The 20,730-nt window shown below is 30.8% G+C and overlaps 1 protein-coding gene across 2 annotated transcripts; it reads left to right on the top strand.

Annotated features, from left to right (window-relative positions):
- Positions 1 to 11,701: 11,701 nt before the first annotated feature.
- Positions 11,702 to 19,917, top strand: LOC107875073 (metal tolerance protein 4). 2 transcript variants are annotated; one of them, XM_016721718.2, is made up of 7 exons: positions 11,702 to 12,057; positions 17,089 to 17,258; positions 17,800 to 17,998; positions 18,142 to 18,320; positions 18,404 to 18,554; positions 19,117 to 19,247; positions 19,331 to 19,917. In XM_016721718.2, the coding sequence occupies exons 1-7, from the start codon at positions 11,838 to 11,840 to the stop codon at positions 19,508 to 19,510; spliced, it is 1,230 nt and encodes a 409-aa protein (XP_016577204.1). In that variant the 5' UTR covers positions 11,702 to 11,837; the 3' UTR covers positions 19,511 to 19,917. The 2 variants fall into 2 exon arrangements, with proteins under 2 accessions (XP_016577204.1, XP_016577210.1); XM_016721724.2 differs by lacking the exon at positions 11,702 to 12,057 and adding an exon at positions 12,870 to 13,440.
- The last annotated feature ends 813 nt before the right edge of the window (positions 19,918 to 20,730 follow it).

Here is a 20,730-nt window from a genome sequence, read left to right as displayed (position 1 = left end):
CGACCACAAAGTGTGGTCGTTTTTTCGTGGTCGGTTTTTTCATTTTTTCTAGTAGTGTTTCCTCTATAACGATAACATTTATTTTCAGAGTTTGTACTTGGCACTGCTTCAGTAGCTTCACCCTTCTTTTTACACTGCTGGTGTTGAGGGTTATTGTTTAGTGCAAGGCGATCACCCTGATTAAAATATCTACCTTAACCACGACCATGACTGGGGCCAGGGCTTTTTTCACACCCGATTTGGTAAAAATGTGCAACATTTACTTCAGGAAATGGAGCAATATCAGGAGATCGACTTTCATGAGTTTTTATTAAAAATCATTATGTTATACCACAACAAGAAGATAAGAAATCAATTCAGAATACTTCTTGAATCTCATTTCTCGATATTGTTGTTGCAGGTGCATACTCGAGGGGGAAAAGTAAAGAATGTTTTCTCTAACATGTCGTGATCTGCAATATCTTCTCCGCATAAATTCAAATACGATTTAATTCTAAACATGACAGAATTATAAGCAGTTATATTTTAAAAATCCTATAACCTCAAATGGATCCATTCATAATGTGCCTACAGAAGGACACCATCTTCAGGTGGTCGTATCTTTCTTTTAAATTATTTTACAATATAAGTGGATCCTTAATAATGAGGTATCCTATTTTTAAAATTTTGTTAAGATGATGACAGAGAAATATCATGGCCTTGGCACAGTCTTGGTTTGTGTAACGACCTAAAAAATTGATGAAATATGTAAAATTTATGATTTTATGTGATTTGACTATTTTACCCCTTCCCGTAATTGCATTACGATATTTTTGGGGTGTGAGAGTGATTGACATAATTTTTTATGCATTTTGGTATTATTTATACAATATTGTGGTTTTTTATGGCTTCGAGAGTCTTATTTTGAACTTATATGGATATATATTGAGTCGTGCGACGAATGGCTGAACGGACTGCACCGGCAGATCCAGAATATTAATTTTAGACTAGGTAGACCTTTGATTCGGGTCTCAACCCACCCGAGCTCATTTCGACCTATTTGTCGGAAAGTTGGAAAATTAGAAATATGGGTGTGGGATCCACATTTGGTCGAAACAACCTTAAATGAAAAATCTGACTTCACCAGCAAATTTGGAATGTCGATTTTAGAATGTTAGCATATTTGGTGTGATTTTATGGCTTTTAAATCTCATTTCAACCCTCAATTTGAAAAATTATAATTTCAGATTTCAGGGGTCAATTTTGTGAAAACTATATTTTTTTTTTGAAAATCTGATATCGTCAACATGTCCGGAACATCGAATTTAGTATGGTTACATAGTTCATTTGTGTATAGCGAACTCCTAACGAATTTCGGGCACCCCATCGAAGTCCGAATTGGACTTAACATAAAAAACCTGCAGTTTTTTCCCTTTTAGTGCAGATTTTCTGCAGTATTTAAATAGTTTTTGGGTCCATTTTGCTCATTTTTCATCTTGCCTCTTGAGAGTTAAACCCTAAATAGTTTGGGAGTTTAAAAGTGAAGTTTATGGGAGCTTGGGAAGTTAGATTAACATCTATTTCTTGATTTTATTACGGATTTAAGATAAGAATTTACCCTTTTCTTAGTAATTTCTTGATTAATTTCTCAAAACCCCAAAAATCTTAGAGCTTGATTGTAAACTTCATTTTCACTCCTTTTCACTTGAATGATATTTTTGTCTTATAATTACTAGTTTTTCATCAATTTAACATTCAAAACAACTCTGATTCTTGATTTTAACCCGAATTTCAGAGATTTTACCCGGTAAAGCTCAAAAATAATTTTTTTCGATTTGAACCCTGTTTTTTTACTTGATTTAACTTAAGTTTTCAGTTGTAGGTTCCTAAAAATATGGGGAACATATTTTTGAAGTAAAGTTTTGATTTTGCCCTTCTTTTTTTGGAAACCTGTTTTGGGGGTTTGTTTTGACCCCGAATCAAAAGTAGTCAATATGGGTGTCGTTCGTTTTATCTTGACGCGTAGATTTCATATTTAATATTTTTAGTGGAGTGCGAGATTATTCGTGAAATGTAAGGTCGCGGGTTGAAGTGTAGAGGACTGATTTCGTCTTTCGAGGTAGGTTATGGCTTAACTCTTTCAGACTAGGCTGAGTAGTAAATGATGATACAAAATGCATGGTAAGGGTAGAAATTAATCATGGAAAATGGTTATTTAAGTGTTGTGCCCATGTGGGGGCCTATATGTGATGTAATTATCAAAATTGAGTTATTATGTGATATATGCGACGTGTGGGGCCCTATGTGATATTAATAGCCTTGAATACATGTGAATAATTGTATTGTGTTGTTAAAATATTTAATGTGGTACCATTGGTCTATTGTGATTATATTCATACCTTATTGACACATGAGACTGTGAAAATTCATGGATGAAGCAAAAATAATGAGTAGATATTGACTCATGTGGTTGTGGAAATGTATTATTATGGTTGGTTGTGGAAATATATCATGTGGTTAGTTGTGGAAATACTCATTGTGATTGGTTGTGAGCATTACATCTCCATATCATACTCATTCATGAAACATTGGTACCACCGTGACAACATCAGAGAAACACTAGCAACACATTTTTAAAGATATTGTAACACCTTATAAAACTCTTTCTAAGAGATGTTCCGAAAAGGAGATATGAGATATGTGGATAATCTATAGCTACATCTGTGTCTATAATATATATCTATATCTATAATATATTAAAAGTGTGAAGACTCTTAGAAACGTGATTTAAACTTTTTACCCTTCATTAAAAACTTTTCTTTAGACAAAACTGTCTTTTCACTATTTTTTAATTTATTATTTAATTATATTAACTAAACTTCCTAAAATATAAGGGACTCCTAAAATATATGCTAGGAGAATTAATTAATATTTTTCTATCTACTAGACTTTCTAAAATATAAGGGAATCCTAAAATATATAGTAGGAGATTAATTAATATTTTTCTTTCTACTGTTCAATTAGAAAAATACTCCTAAAATATGTCTCTATTAAGAAAATATTTCTATAATTATTGAGATGTACGTTAAACTAGAGAACAAACCAGTTTGTCTATTGGGAGAATATGATTGATGTTCATCTAACTTGATTCGATTGCATGTCTGGATGGTGGATGCTTGATTTTCTAACCCTCAATTTCTTCACTATTTTTGTCAGCATAATAAAATTCAACATGTGTGTGTATATATATCTTCTTTGTTTTAATTCAAAATCATTCTTTGGGCTTAAATTTCTGTTCATACAAGAATTAATTGTATCAAAATTGAAGCTTTGTGATCACTGTCGGTTGGCTTTGAAGAATTTCTTGTGTAAATGTTAGGTTTAATTTTATTGTTTTGATATCTCTATCATCTTAATTATTGTTTTATTTTAATTTACAGATGCTAGAAGAATATGGGTCGACTTTGAATTTTTTTAGGTAAAGGTTAGGTTTAATTGTATTATCATAATATCTCTATTAGTTTATTATTTTGTGGTAGTTTACAGTTCGTAGATGAATCTCGATCGGCTTTGAGAAATTTTTGTGTGTAAAATTTAAGTTTAACCGTATTGTTTTGATATCACTTTTATCGTATTATTTTGTTACAGTTTACAGGTGATAGATAAATATTGGTCGGCTTTGAGGAATTTTTTTATGTAAAAGTTAGGTTTAGTTGTATTATTTTGATATCTCTATTATCATATTATTTTTTTATTATTTACAGGTGGTAGATGAGTGTCAGACGACTTTGAGAAAATTTTTGTGTGTAAAAATTAGATTTAATTGTATTATTTTGATATTTTTATCATTGTATTATTTTGTTGTAATTTACAGATGGTAGATAAATGTCGATCGACTTTTAAAAATATTTTTGATAAAAATTAGGTTTAATAAATAAATTCTTCATTTTTACATACTCAAAAGATATTAAATTTAATTACTATATTCATCTTTATTATTTAAACAAATATCCTATTTAATGTAATGTTTGAACTCATTAAAGTGAGGTACAAGCGCAAGACGCACACACCTAAACTAATATATATATATATATATATAAATAAATAATATTGTATTTGAGTTTTTGAAAATCACTTTATTTGTTTTCTCTTTTCTTACTTTTTTTTCAAAAAAATTCAAGTGTTCTATTTTCATAAAATAACAACATTTAAATTATATTCCAAATACAAATCGTATTTTATATTTTTTTACAAAATACTTTTGAATTCTAAATTATTAACTTCAAATACTATGATCAAACACAACTTCAACTCCAAATTCAAAAAAATCAAATAAAGCAAATATATTTTTAATTTTCATGGTCAAATACCAATTAAATATCCATTGATTGAATTATGAAATGTTACTACTCAATTTAAGAAAAAAATGTAAAACTAAATAATTTTATACCATCATAATTTTTTTCTCTTGCTATTTTGAGTCGGGTGGAAGATAAATAATAAAAGTAAAAAGAGTGAGAAGAAGAAAGTTTGGGCAAACAAAGATGTTGGTGAGACTCGTATTCCATTTTTCAAGCAAAGGATGGAAATTCACACAACTTTTATTGATGGAATTTAGTAAAAGGAAAAAGAAAATTTGCAGACATTAATTATTACTTTCTTCGTTTTATTTTATGTGTCGTATTTGATCGAATACGAACTTTAAAAAATATGAAAAGATTTGATAATATTTATCAAATTATCTTTTATCAAAAAATGTATTGCTATCTTTTTTTTAAGTAAATGGGTCCAATAAAAATAAAAGTGTAATTATATTTTTAAATATTTAACAAATAAGGAAATATGATATTTTTTTTAAACAAACTAAAAAATAATAATAACACATGAAATAAAATGAAGGGAGTAAAATATTTCCAAATCTGTAGTAAAAAGTAAAGAGGGAAAAGACAAATACATAAATATATAAATTGAATTATTGTACCTAAAAAAGTTAGGTAGGGCTTCACTACTCACTTGATTACTTGTCAGATCATATCATATTATCATCATCATCATAATAATAATAATAACAATAATAATACCCCATAAAAAACTTTTTAATTTGTTTAAATAAGCCCGATGTTTATTCAATATTCGTATTGAAATTCGATTGAATTTAAATTTATGCATATTTTGGGGATGGAAATAGTTTTCAACATATTATTTTTTATTTAGTTGCACGATTAGCTCTTCAATGAGTTGTTATTTAATTTTACTTTTAGGAAATCAAACTTATGTCGAGCGAGCCTCAAGTTCTTTAAGAACACGGAGACGTAAATTTTGAAATATTATAATCTAAAAATATAAACTACTATCCTATGGAAAATATTATTTATCTTAAGAAAAGGATAGTCATGTGCACTAAAATTTATGTTATGCACGAGATTCGAGAAAGAATCGATCAGAGAGGTCTATTCTATGGAACCTCGTTATATACTTCATCATTATTTGGGATGAATCTGCGGAAAAAACTATTTATTTTAAGAAAAAAATAGCTAATTGCACTAAAACTTATACTACGCACGAAATTCGAAAAAAATCAGACTAAAAAGGTCTATTCGGATCCTTCGTAATATACTTCATTATTAATAGACAAAGTAAGTCTATTGATGTTTGAAAGTACATGATGAATCCGTGGAAAAAATTATTTAAGAAAAATAGTTTGGTATAACAAAACTTATGCTGTGTGCGAAATTTAAGAAAGAATCGGATCAGAAAGATCTATTCTGTAAAATCTTATACCTTTCATCATTAAAAGACACAATAAGTCTATTGATGCTTGAAAGTCTGGAATGAATCTGCAAAAAGATTATTTATCTTAAAAAAAAAAAGTTACGTCCACTAAAGTTTATTCTATGTACGAAATTAAAACAAGAATGAATTAGACCACAATGGTCTATTCTAAGGAACCTTTCGCTGTACACTTTATTATTAAAAGACAAAATAAGTCTACTTTTTATATTTAAAAGTATGGGATGAATTTAACCATGAGGAATTGTCAGAACTGAAATGTCAAAATTAATATTAGAATATTAAATAGTATTAAAATTGGAGTCATTTTGGAGTTGATTTAATCAATTTTTAAAGTAAAAATATGTTGCTGTAAGTCATGGTGATTTAATTTTTTTTGTTTCTCATTCGGTATTCGATACTCATATTGGAGTCTGACTAATTCAGATTCGCGCTGCGTAGAGCCCCATTCCGGGGGAAGCACTTCCTACCAAGGACTTTTTTATATCCAAGACTCGAACCCGAGACCTCTAGTTAAGGGAGAAGCAGCCTTATCCGCTGCATCATACACCATATTACATTTTTGATATATAAATTAAAATTCAGGAAAAATTTATTTTTTAATTAATTTGATGAAAATTAAATTTCTTTTATATTACAGAATAATTGGTTTTAAAATTTGATGAAAAGCAGAAAAAAAGAAAAAAGAAAAGAAAAGGAGTGAAAAGTTAATATGATATAGCGGGTTGGTCCCACATAATAAGAGCCACGAAATAGTCAGCTCGATGCATTAAATTTTTTACTATGCACGAAATTCGAGAAAGATTGAATTATAAGAATCTGTTATGCGTAGCTTTATGTTGCATATTAAAACCATGACTTTCTAATCATATGACAACAACTTTATTGATTATTTTAAGATTTCTCACATGATAACGCTAATTAAATAAAATAAGAGAAAAATACACTTTATATCTATTGAATAAAATACTTACGTAACATAATTCATAGTTATATACCTTTTATATACGATCACACATTTTCATATAAAATTAATCATATTATAACTTTTTTTTAATATAATATTGAATATAACGCTGTGCACAACATTTTATATTAGAATATATATTTTAAAGATTTTTTTTTTCAATAATAATTCTGTCACACGACTAATAGTAGTTGTACCAACCCTGAATAAGATTTTTAAGCTTTCCAAATAAAACTAGAAAGTATGAAATAATTTTGTCTAAAAAAGTGTAACAACATTTAATAACTTTTTGTCTTTTACCCAAAATATAAAATAAATTATTTTATGAGAAAAGTATCTAAGTAGACGTTTGATTATAAGATTTGGAATCCCAGGAAGTTTTAATTTAAAATCAAACTTTTAATATATGAAATCTAAACAAAATTTTAATATCAATATTAAATTTCAAATTCAAGCTGTGATTTTGAATTTTTTTAAAGTATAAAATTTAACTTATAAATATATATTTTTCGAAAATAGGATTCATAATGTTAAATTTTATAAAAAAAAAAATACTCGACATGAAAAATTTATCCGTACCACGACAATATTGTCAAAAAATAATTACTTACTAGATCTATCAGACTAGGTTCTTTGTAAAATATGTATTTAAAAGTTTGTAACATAATGTAATCAACAACCACAAATAAAGTTCAGAGAATAGAATGTAAAAAAAATTTATTACTATTTTGTAAAGATAGAACGACTGTTTTTGAAAGACCCTTGTCTCCCGTTATCTCATTTTTCGTGATCTTTAACTTGACATGGTATTGAAGATAAGTCTTGGAGTAACTAGTAAAGTTGTTGTTACGTGACCAGGAGGTCACGAGTTCAAACCTCGAAAACAGTTGTAGACATCTAAAATTTGTGGGACTAGTTCTAGGAGGCTACTTTACCCTAAATCCTTCCTATTTAAAGGATAACATATTCTCTGAAACAGACATCTTGAATATTCCAGAAAATTCATGGGTTGGGTATTCGTAAAAAGATCGGGATCTCCAATATCCCACAAAATCATGAAATATTCATAAAGAGATCATCCAACGTTCGAGAAATACGTCACTAACGGCCCTCGAATTATGGAGAAAATCAAGAGAGAAGAATAAAGGGGAAACAGATTTGTAGTCTCATCGTTTATCAATAAAATTGTTATTTCTTCATATTTTTATTTGTGATTGAAATTTATTTTTCATGAATTAAACTGTTCGCATTTACTTAGAAGTTGAAGTAGAAGTAGAGGGCACCTTTTGCCCCACACTTCAAAAAAAGTCAAAAAGTATGAATACAGTAAAAAAAAAAGTACATAAGGAGTGTGAAAGAAAAATTTGTTACACTCAGAAGCTCCAACAAGCCCTAGAGTCTCTTGCCGCCTAAAACTCTGTCAAGAGAGCACTACTTTATGTTTGATCCTATGTACCCATATTCTTGATCAATAAAATTATTGTTTCTTCATATTTTTATTTGTGGTTGAAGTTTATTTTTCATGAATTAAATTATGTTGAAAACAATTTGTCACGCCCAGTGGGACCAAATCTGACCTTCATCTCTTCTCTCATAAACTAGATCTACAAATCTATAGCCGCCACATAAAGATAGAAGCTCTATTGGTACTTCAAGACTCGTCATCAAGTCTACCCTTTGACAAGCCTTGAAATAGGGGGGTATTTATAGACATTTGAAATTTGTGGGACTAGTTCCAGGAGTCTACTTTACCCTAAATCCCGCCTATTTAAAGGGTAACATATTTCCTGAAACAAACATCTGGAATATCCCATAAAATCATGGGTATTCATAAAAAGATCGGGATCTTCAAGATCCCAAACATCCCACAAATTAATGAGATATTCATAAATCTCGAATATCTCAAAGGTCAAAGGGATCAAAACATGGAAATCAAATCCAAATATTTCTATGTCTGAGAAATACGCCACTAACGGCCTCGAATTACGGAGAAATCCAAATATTTCTATGTTCGAGAAATACGCCACTAACGGACCTCGAATTATGGAAAAATTTATATCCAAATCTTCCTATATTCGAGAAATATGCTACTGACGGTCCTCGAATTAAGGATAAAATCAAGAGAGAAGAATCAAGGGAGAAACAAATTTGTACCCATATCGTTTATCAATAAAATTGTTGTTTCTTCATATTTTTATTTGTGGTTGAAGTTTATTTTTCATAAATTAAACTATGTTGAAAACAACAACTTCCGACAAAAAATGTAAGGTAAGACTCCGTACAATAGCACTCTTGTGCATAATGAAAAATTTAGTGCACTAACCTGTCCTTTTTTGGTATTTAAGGAAAAAAACTATATTATTGAACCTTGTGGCCTAAAATAAAAAAATTACATAATAACACAACTTATATTTACTAAATTAAATAAAGTCTCTCTCCCTTTTTGTTAATTACCTATTTTTTTTAAAAAAAAAAACAGCCGGACACATCCACAAATTCATAAATTTTCGGATACATAATTTTAATTATGTATCTCCCTTTGGTCTAGTTAATGTATTATATATGTCGACTAAATAACTTTAAAAATGGGTGTATCTCAGTAATCAAAATTATTTATCTCAACTTCAGAATTATATATTCGGATGCTAATTATGTATCTGAGAGAAAATGGAGTAATTAATTGTTGAATTCTTAAGTTCAAAATTATACTTCTCAAATTCAAATTTATGTATCCAGATGCTAATTATATATCCAAGCACAACTGGAGTAATTAATTATTACGTTCTTAAGTTAAAAAATATGTATCTCAACTTCAAAATTATATATTCAGATGCTAATTATGTAGTCAAAAATTACAAAATAAAAAATTATTTATCTATAATATATTAAAAGTGTGAAGACCTTAGAAAAGTGAATCGAACTTTTTGCCCTCTATTAAAATGCTCTGCAGTAGACAAAACTGTAATTTACTATTTTTTAAATTATTATTTCGTTTTATTAAGTTAATATAATTTAATTTTCCTTCTATGTTAATATAATAATATTCTTTTCAAATTTGATTTAGGGTAGAATTCGTATGAAAAAATTCCTTCTTTTTTAGTGTCCTATTCCACTTTGGATAGAAATTTAGGTGTAAAAATCCAATCAGAGTCATTGCTTAAATCCAATCAAAAAATTTCAATTAGAGTCGTGGTTTAAATCCAATTAGTCTTTATATCTCTGCGGTCTATTATCAAAGTAGACACATATTCGTGAGTTCTCCACAAAACAATTGATTTATCCTTTCGTGCAAGAATTAATCCATGACTGCATTGATTTTATTAGACAAGAATTAATTTTGTTCAAGTTGTTTGCATATCAATTATGGTGAAAATTGTTAAAGTAAGTAAAGTTATAATTTATTTTTTGTTGTTGATTTTTTTTTTTCATTTTCCTTTTAGTTTTGAGTATTCAAGTATTATGTTTCTCATCTATATTTTAATGTAATTCAGATTTATGTTTGCGTTCGTATTTTGTGGTGCTCTTTTTGTGTATTTTTTAATTGATCAGATTTTAGTTTTGTGGTATTTCAAATTGAACAAAATCACTTGAGTACACTCATCGCCAGTTGCTTCTATAGCTGCAGTGTTCTTCTTCCTATTTGTATAGTTTAATTAATTGACGTGAGATACACGTGTAAAGCACGTACACTAAGTGTGATGATCCTGAAAAAGTGATTTGAACCTTTTAATCTATAATATATTAAAAGTTGAAGACCCTTAGAAAAGTGAATCAAATTTTTTGCCCTTCATTAAACCCGTAAAAAATCTGAATCAAATTTTTTGTCCTTCATTAAAACACACTGTAATAGACAAAATCGTCTTTCCATCTTTTTTCTTCAATTATTATTTAATTGAATATATGAATAATTAATGTTGATAAGTTTTTTTTCCCTCTTTATATATGTAGAAAAAGAGTCTCAAAATCTATGATAATAAAAAACAGGAAAACATTTATAGGGTTTTTTCTTTTTGTATATGTGATAAAGGAGTCCTAAAATCTATGAGAATAGAAAAAGAGGAAAACATTTATAAGGTTTTTTTTTCCTGAATTAATATTGGTATGTCTTTTAGTTAGTAAATAGTTTGCTAATAAGTTTTTTTTTTCCCGAATTAATATTGGTATATCTTTTAGTTAATAAATAGTTTGCTAACCTTTTTTTCGTTTACAGTTGTATATATGTTCTAGCTTATGTGAATGAACCTTTTTAAAATTATAAAAAGCATATAATCAAGTTAAAGGAGAAATTAAATTAGCAAAAAAGTTAAATTATTTCTTCATATACACGATCGTAGATTTCTTCTAGGTTTTTCTTTTATTTTGATTTTAGTCGTCTTCATATTTTGATTTTAGTCGTCTTCATACAATCATTATTATTATTCTTTCTATTTTTCTTTGTTTCTTTTAGTTAATAATTTTAAAGTTTATATATGAATTATGCATAATCAATAACAATGAATTATGATTTTGATAATTTCTCACGTTTCTCTTTAATTTGGTCCTATTTGTTGAACAAGAACGTAACAACTATAGGTGCTCGTCCCTGTGCATAGTGGCAACATGATTAAAGGAGGGAAGCATCAATCAACGTAGAATTCATAAAATACGATTACTAATATTCAAGATAACTCATGTACTCATTTTGTGATATTCTTTCAAGAAAAAATATTATATTTTATTTAAAGTCAATTATATTTTTTAATTATTTATTCTTTTATATATTTCATGTTGATTGGAGGCTTGACGTGAAAAATATTTAGGTTAGTTTTACAAATATTTTTTGAATGGTAGTAAATCATCTCATTTTATTAAGGACTAAAGGGATATTTTAAGGTTAAATTTTTATTTCCATAAATAGTGAGATCTTTAGTAAAAACCCAACTTAAAAAAATCTCCAAATCGTACTGTTTATCAATACCAGACAAAGATTCTTTATAAATCCAATTAAAAAAATAAATACAAAAACCAAAAATCTCTATAAATATATATATGTCAATGGGGTTAAACAGAATTGTATAATTTTCTTTTTTAAAAATAAAAAGCTCTGAAATTTTGGAAAAAAATGGAGGGAGAAGAATTGAAGAATGAGCAGAAAAAGCCATTGTTAGATGGGAGGAAACTTAGTGAGAGCAATGGGATAAGTAGTAGGAATTCAGTTACATCAATGAGAGGTGATTTCTTGGCAAGATTGCCTGAAAAGGTTAAATCTTGTGTTAATGTTGATGTTGAATCATCATCAACATCAAATATTGATTTTTGCAAAACCTCTTGTTTATCTAAAGGTATAATCTTGATTTTATTCTCTCACACATACACACACCAAAAATTAAAAAGTAGAAAAGGGGTTGTTCTTTATTGATTTGTTTGTGTTTTTTGCTTTTCAAGATTCATTTTTTTATTGACTCAGGGGTCGTTCAATGTGAGGTATAAGTTATAATAGTATCGAAATAAAATATAGGATTATTTTATCTATGTTTGGTATTAGTTAGTCGGTACTATTTATTTCACCATTTATGTCTTAGTGATGGGTTAAGTTATTCTCTATATATATGGTGAGATAGCTAATTTTGGAGTTAATTATCTTGAATAACTTATTTCCAACCAAACGACCCCTTAAAGGAGTTGTTTGGTGCTTGCAATTCAAGGGTGTGACCTAGTGGCCTATGACGTGTGCTAAGCATTATGATGTTTAAGGTTAATTTTCGAATAGAGATAAAAACGCTAGGTGATTTCTTCCTATCTATCTAGCTTTGGTTGACATAGTTATGAGTCTCATATCTATTGTTAGTGGTGGAGCCAAAAATTTTCATCGAGGGGTTTATAAGTGCATATATGAACTAATCGAAGGAGTTTAATGTCTAATATATATATAAAATAATTTTAATTATGTATAATTACGATAATTTTTTGTCGAAAGGGGTGATGGATCCCTCATTGCATGCTTGGGAGGTGACATATATCTCGTGAAATTAGTTGAGTTACATGAAAGCTAGTCAGACACCGCAGTTATTAAAAAAAAAAAGATTTGTTTGGTGTTTTTTGCTTTTCAAGATAATTTTTCTCAACTTATGGAATTGTTTGGTGCTTTTAGCTTTTCAAAGATTCAATCTTTGCTGACTTAAGGAGTTGTTTGGTACTTTTTTGACTTTCAAGATTCAATTTTTACCGACTTAAAGGAGTTGTTTGATGTTTTTTTGCTTTTCAATATATTATTTGCATAAATAATGAGATTTTTAGAAAAAAAAAAAGACAACTTAAAAAATCTCCATATATACGGGCTGTGACTATGGCTATTTATGAAGACCAGACAAAAATTCTTCAATTATGTAATTCAAGAACCAAAAATCTCTCCACAGAAAGAACCCATATATATGTAAATGGGATTTACCAGAATTGTTTTAAAAAAAATAATTAAAAGAAGCTTTGAAATTTTGGGTGTTCAAACAAAAAAATGGAGGGAGAAGAATTCAAGAATGAGCAGAAAACTCCATTGTTGGATGGATGGAAGCATAGTAGAATTGGGAGGAGGAATTCAGTTACATCAATGAGGGGTGATTTCTTGGCAAGATTGCCTGAAAAGGTTATATCTTGTGTTAATATTGATGTGGAATCATCATCATCAACATCAAATATTGATATTTCCAAATCGTCTTGCTTGTCTAAAGGTAAAAATTTTGCGAGGTGTTTGAAAGCTGGCTCGAATACCACGTTTATTAAAAGAAAAAGAAAAAAAATAAAGGAGAAAAGGGGTTCTTGTTTTCTAAGTTGTTTGTGCTTTTTTGGTTTTCAAGATTCAGTTTTTGATTCATTTAAGGAGTTGTTTGGTGCTATTTTGCTCTTCAAGATTCAATTTTGAATGACTTAAGGTGTTGTTTGGTGCTTTTTGCTTTTCAACATTCAATGTGTACATGTTCAGTTTAGAAATCAAGATGACTGGAAAATGTGAGGTGTTGTGTTAATGTTGATGTTGAATTGAATCATCTCATCAAATATTGATGATATTTCCAAATCCTATTGTTTGTCTAAAGGTAAAGATTTTACGAGGTGTCTGAAAGCTGACTCGAATACCATGGTTATAAAAAAAATAAAAAAAATAAAAGGAGAAAAGGGGTTCTTGTTTTCTAATTTGTTTGTGCTTTTTTGGTTTTCAAGATTCAATTTTTAGTGACTTGAAGGGGTTGTTTGGTGTTTTTTTGTTTTTCAAGATTCAATTTTGAATGATTTAAGGAGTTGTTTGGTGCCTTTTGCTTCTCAACATTCAGCTTTTACATGTCTAGTTTAGAAATCAAGATTACCGGAAAATGTTTAGTGTTGTGTTAATGTTGATACTGATATTTCCAAATCCTCTTGCTTGTCTAAAGGTAAAATTTTTGTGAAAGTTGGCTCGGATACCACGGTTATTGAAAAGAAAAAAAGGAGAAAAGGGGTTCTTCTTTTCTAATTTGTTTGTGTTTTTTTTTGCTTTTCAAGGTTCAACTTTTAATGACCTAAAGGGGTTGTTTGGTGTTTTCTTTGCTTTTCAAGATTCAGTTTGAATGACTTAAGGAGTTGTTTGGTGCTTTTGCTTTTCAACATTCAACGTTTACATGTCCAGTTTAGAAATCAAGATCACCGGAAAATATTGTGTTGTGTTAATGTTGATGTTGAATCTTCATCATCGCACATTAATACGTCCAAATCCTCTTGCTTATCTAAAGGTAAAAATTTTACGAGGTGCGCAAAAGCTAGCCAGGACAATGGACATCATAGTTTTGAAAAATCTTAACCATCCCACCCACGCACACCAAAAAGGGAAAAAAAGGAGTTAAGGGGTTCCTGCTTTCTAGGTACTATTTATTTTGTGCTTTTCAAGATTCAATTTTTACTGACTTAAAGGAGTTGTTTGGTACTTCTTTGCTTGATTCAATTTTTAGTGACTTAAGGAGTTGTTTGGTGCTTTTTGCCGTTCAAGATTCAATTTTTACCGACTTAAGGAGTTGTTTAGTGGTTTTTGCTTTTAAGATTCAGTTTTTACTAAACATGAGTAGCAGTTTGGTGCTTTGGTTTTTTCAAGATGCAACTTTTAATCTTTTACTTCACTCTGTTCATTTTACTTGTTCAGTTTGGAAAATCAAGAGAGAAATTTTCATTTAGTTACTAATTTTTTAATAATCGTTTGCCAAAATATTGAATTTATTATATTTTAAGTGTGATATAGTAGATTGTCATTGTGTTTATTGATTTAACGGGTGCGCCAAATCAATATTGGGCAAGCAAAAATGGATGGGGAGAGTATCTTAAGGAGTTAAGATGAACTGGATAATTTCATTTTTTGAGATAATAACATTGTTAGTCTCAGGGTTATTGGTGAATTCTGATTTCGATCCTCGTGATATCTGACAAACCACATTTAATTAATGACCATTTGGAATATGTGCTTTTATTCCTTTTATGTAGGAAGTAATGTTCATTTGAAAGATAGAGGGGCCTCTGCGTTCTAATTTGTTTGGTGCCTTTCTCTTTTCAAGTTTCAATTTTTTTTCAAGATTCAATTTTTACTAACTCAAGTAGTTAAAGTGACCTAGATAGTTTCATTTTGAGATAATAGCATTGTTGGTCTCTTGGTTATCAATAAATTCTGAATTTGATCCTTGTGATATCCGACAAAGCACATTAACCTTTGATTGATTGATATATGTGTTTTAGTCCTTTTATGTAGGAAGTAGTAAAAAAAGGTCCTTCTGTTCTAATTCGTTTGGTGCTTTTTGCTTTTCAAGTTTCGATTTTTAAATTCTAGTGCTATGAACTAGATTATTTCATTTTAGAAGTAAAAAGTAGATACTTGTGGTGTGATGATGACGCGAGCTGAGCTTAAATGGAATAGTGATAGATTCATATAGCTGACCCAAACTTGTTTGGGACTGAGGCGTAGTTGTTGTTATTGTCGTTACATTTAGATATTAAAAAGTTGCAGAAAACTGTAAGTTACAGAAACTATTGCAAGTTGCAGTTTTCTTCCTTGTATCGAGATGGTGAAAAAATACAAATTTTAAAATGTTAGTAAATGTTTCTTTGTTTAAATGGAGTGCGAAACACTTTTGTTGCGAAAGGATTAGTCTTTTGGTTTTGTTTTTCTTCTTTATGCCATGTTTTGAGTATATGAAGCAGCATGCATGTATTATGTATATGTTTGTATCTGCTGTGTTTATTGGAGACGGTATGAGGATATTGGAACTATATGTGGTGTTGAACTTGCTGTCTTAGCTAATAATTTCAAGCACATTCCAAATCCGAGGGGGATTATTATTTGTACATATATAGTGCATTTTTATTTAACACATATACATAGCTTAAGCCAAAATCTATGGGTTCAGATGAACGCAGGGTCCTTTTTTGGTTTTCTTGGTTGAAAATTTCGTATTAAAGGCTTTTCTGGCCAAATTGTTTGTTGTAATAGTTGAGTGTGTATTTTGATAATCCATGTCTTATTATGACATTCATATAAACGATTCCAACCACTTTGTATCAATATATAGCTAGTTGGTTGGTTGATCAGTCAAGATGATATCGCAAATTCTTAGAGCTCGTTAACCAGCGGTGGAACGATGAATGAGAACCTTCGATACTCAATCAGAGATCTAGCCTAGGAATGAAACATTTTATAAGGAGCTTCTTATACACGACACATTCCAAATTAGCACGATCAAAGATATTAGTCTTCAGTGTGGCTGAATCGCGCTGTTGTTTACCAGTTTTTTGTCAAAGGGTGAGGAAAACTTATGTTCCATGCTAGAGATATTGAGATGAGATTTTCTGGAAGATGCTGATCCTTGATAAAAATAGTGTTTGGTTCCATTTGACTTTAAGGACTCTTAAAACCCATAGTTATACTTGGTTATACCTCTTTTTCCGTTCCCTTCCATCCTCCTCCGTGTCAGACATGGTTTGAGTTCGGAAATGGTGATTATAAGGTTTGAAGAGAGGTTAGTTTATCAACAACCAGAGGCGGATCCAGGATTTGAAGTTTATGAGCTTCTACCACAACCTCAAGTTATTATGCACCAGTAACGGAGTTAACAAACAAATGTTTATAGATATTTAGTGGATTCCTTATTACATTATATAGGGTCTGAACAAAAGCTGTTGGCTTCACGTGAACCCGTAGGATATATGGTAGATCCTAGACTCACTAGACTTTGAAGGATTTAAAAGTATATCAAATTACTGGTTATCTATAACCAAGCTAGTAGTAACCTTCAAACGCAGTTTTACTTTCTTTGTTGTATTTTCATCACTCTTTTTTTTCGTTTTTTGAGGGTTTTTTCGTTCCACAGGAGAAAAAGATTACTACGAAAAACAATTCGAGACCTTGAAGTCATTTGAAGAAGTTGATTCCATTGTGGCGTCTGATTTCATTGATGATGAGGGTCTTGAAGAACAAAATCAAGATGAGAGGGCAATGCAGATCTCCAATTATGCAAATGTTTTGTTACTGGCTTTTAAGGTAACACGATTTACATGCTCAGTTGACCTCAAGATCCGAGAATGAGGAAACTCTAAACTCGCATATCTTACTTCTTGTACCTCATATATGAATTGGCTGTTTTCCTTTGTGGTTGCATACACTTCTGTTATTCCTAATTGACAGTCGATGAATCTAGGATAGTTGTGAGTATATAATTTCAATTGCATATGCTTCTGTCACTACAAAGTGTTTTTGCCTCCAGCAAACATTAGGTGATTTCTTCTTATCTGTCTAACTCTTGGTGGACAGAGTCATGTGGTACTTGTACTAGTGGGAGGTAGCAATTATCTTGTGTAATTAGTCGAGGTGTGCGTAAGCTAGCCCAAATACCATAGTTATCAAAAAACAAAAAGTGCTATTCCGGCATCGTTTTGAAATTTGTTTGTAAAGATGGTGATTATGCAGTTTTTCGTGTAATGGCTCTAGTAACACATCTTGCACCTTGGAGATCAATGCCTGTAGCAAAGATGTTTTATGCATTTTTCTGTAATGGAAGTAGTAACTATATTTCATCTTGCAGATCTTTGCCACGGTGAAAAGTGGTTCCCTAGCTATTGCTGCATCTACGTTGGATTCCTTACTTGATCTCATGGCTGGTGGCATACTGTGGCTCAGTCACCTGTCAATGAAAAATATCAACATCTATAAATATCCTATAGGGAAGTTGCGAGTGCAGCCAGTAGGAATCATTATCTTTGCTGCTGTTATGGCTACACTTGGTAGGTGATCTCCTTTGACATGCTTACCTTTTCATCGTATTTGCATTATAATCTAAGAATCATTACATTCGTTGGGGGCTCTATTATTAGAGAAGTATCTGTTAAAACAGTCTGTCACCGTACTCACGTTTATTCCTTTTTAGGCTTTCAGGTGTTGATTCAGGCAGTTGAAAAGCTACTCGAAAATAAATCTCCTGAAAAGATGACATCGGATCAGCTTGTCTGGTTGTATGGTATCATGATAACGGCCACAATGATAAAACTTGCTCTTTGGCTATACTGCAGAAGCTCAGGAAACAGCATTGTCCGTGCTTATGCAAAGGTGTGTGTAGTGTCTTCTGCGTTCTGTTTTTGGCATCAGTATCCTGATCGTTTAGGCTCCTAACTAGAAGAAACTTTCTTCAGGACCACTATTTTGACGTGGTTACGAATGTAGTCGGATTGGTAGCGGCTGTACTTGGTGATAAGTTCTACTGGTGGATTGATCCTGTTGGTGCCATTATTCTTGCACTTTATACCATCACCAACTGGTCGGGAACTGTTTTGGAAAATGCAGGTATAGTCTCATTTTTGTTTCGAGGTGATACTTTTTGAATGATAACTGATATTAGGTAGTTTAATGGCGAGAATTGGTAATGAGGGCAAGAGTATACTTGCCGTTCTCACCCCCATTTCCAAGATCTCCCAAGGACCCTGCGCATAACGGAAGCTTTAGTGCACCGGGCTTATCCCAATGAAATAACTCGAAAAAGTATTAAAAAAGTACTATGATTGCTCCATTTCTTTACATGTTCAGTTTTTCCTTTTCGGTCTGTGATTCAGCAAACCAAAGCTTCTCTTTAATCTGAGATCGATTAAGGAAAAACTAATTGGTTTCATCAAGGAAAAAACGTACCATGATAATGAACGCTGCAAGTGTGCTTCCTGCTGAGCTCAATCTGCATCGATAGCCTGACTAAAAGCTGAATGTTCTATTAAAACATCTCGTTATGCTTGGTTCTATATCTGCTCGAAATACATTGTCAAATAATGTACCGAAGAATTCTTTGATGTTACTTGGTATCGTCATGATTATACTATGTCCAATTCTATCCTGAACGATGTTGTTCTTCATGTAGTGTCATTGGTAGGACAGTCAGCCCCGCCAGAATACTTGCAAAAGTTAACATATCTTGTTATAAGACACCCTCAAGTAAAGCGTATTGATACAGTTCGCGCATACACATTTGGCGTCTTGTACTTTGTAGAGGTCAGTAATCTCCTAAAAATTTCTTATAGCATAGCGATTTTCTTTTCTGTCGATTTGAGACTTCTTTACTTTTCTTGACGTAGGTTGATATTGAACTCCCGGAAGACTTGCCTCTGAAAGAAGCACATAACGTCGGAGAAACTCTGCAAATAAAGCTCGAGAAACTCCCCGAAGTTGAACGAGCATTCGTTCACCTTGATTTTGAATGTGAGCACAAACCAGAACACTCGGTACTGAGCAGGCTGCCAAACACTGAACCTTAGCTTCATTGCTGCCAAGTGACCAGGAGGTCACGGGTTAAAGCCGTGGAAACAACATTTTGCAGATATGTATGGTGAGGTTACGTAAAATAGATTCTTGTGGTTCGGCCCTTCCCCCGATCCCCCGTGCATAGCGGAAGCTTTAGTGCACCGGCTGCCCTTTTTTTATAAATGTGTATATTCATATGATCCACCATAACGGATTTTTGAAGAGAGATATAACTAACTTGATCTATTTTCAGGTGAAAGGTGCTTGTGTCATTTTTCATCTTTGTTGTTCAAATTCTCCAAAAATGTTACTCTCATCGTGTCGGATTCTCCAAGAATGCATGCTTCTGTAGAATCCGACACACACTAGGCGAAATTTTTGAAGAATCTGAGCGACATGAAGTTGCAAGAAAATTTTGGGAGGTCCTTTTGTTGCATCTAGAATTTCATGTGAATGATGCTTTGTGTCCTTTTCATCTATGTTGTTTGAACTCTCCAAAATTGATACTACGCTCGTGGAGTGTGTTGGATAGTCTAAATATCTATAATATTTGAAAAATTCAACACACACTGGGCGATATTTTCAAAGAATCCCAAAACAGAATTGTGGCATTAAGATACTCCACAGTTCATCTCTATTTGTCCACTTTTCTATTTTAAGATGTGCAATAATACTTGTTCAGTTTATAAAATCAATGAATTATCAACCTATTTCTACCCATTTTATGCTTAACAATTAATACGATTAATTATCTAATGCATTTATTAAAACGTTAAATTTATTATATTTTAAAAAAAATATGATAAAATTACTCGTATCAATTATATATGTTAGTAAATCCTTTCAAAACATTATTCATCGAAATAGAAGGTCGATCCCAACCCTGTCTTTAATTGGTTCCACCTGGTTGTAGGATTAAAATAAAACTTTTGTTAAAATGATTACATTTCTGAGTTACATAGATAAAGTCCTTTTATCAACCCCATCACAATTCTCTTTTATCTTTTTAATACTTTAGCAAAGTATTCTTTCATTGCAACATTTCTTTGAAACATGTTCACATGCATCTAAAGATCGACTAAATTCATTATGAGTTTCTCGAAGAAAATTTTAGTAGCTCAGTTGGTTGAAACCCCAATTTAAAAAAATGAGATTTTTTGAGATCCAAATTTTTAGTAGAGATAAAAGTAAAAATAAACGATAGCCTGAAATGTTATCTTTTTATGATTTCATT

This window comes from Capsicum annuum, chromosome 1 (assembly GCF_002878395.1).
Source record: "Capsicum annuum cultivar UCD-10X-F1 chromosome 1, UCD10Xv1.1, whole genome shotgun sequence".
Classification (NCBI taxonomy): Eukaryota; Viridiplantae; Streptophyta; class Magnoliopsida; order Solanales; family Solanaceae; genus Capsicum; species Capsicum annuum.
This window is presented reverse-complemented; position numbering and strand designations above follow the sequence as displayed.

Bases quoted from the DNA above. Each gene is read 5' to 3' on its own strand.
- LOC107875073 (XM_016721718.2), top strand. From the start codon at position 11,838: ATGGAGGGAGAAGAATTGAAGAATGAGCAGAAAAAGCCATTGTTAGAT. The intron at 12,058-17,088 runs GTATAATCTTGA...TTCGTTCCACAG, and splicing joins AACCTCTTGTTTATCTAAAG to GAGAAAAAGATTACTACGAA. The intron at 18,321-18,403 runs GTGTGTGTAGTG...AACTTTCTTCAG, and splicing joins TTGTCCGTGCTTATGCAAAG to GACCACTATTTTGACGTGGT.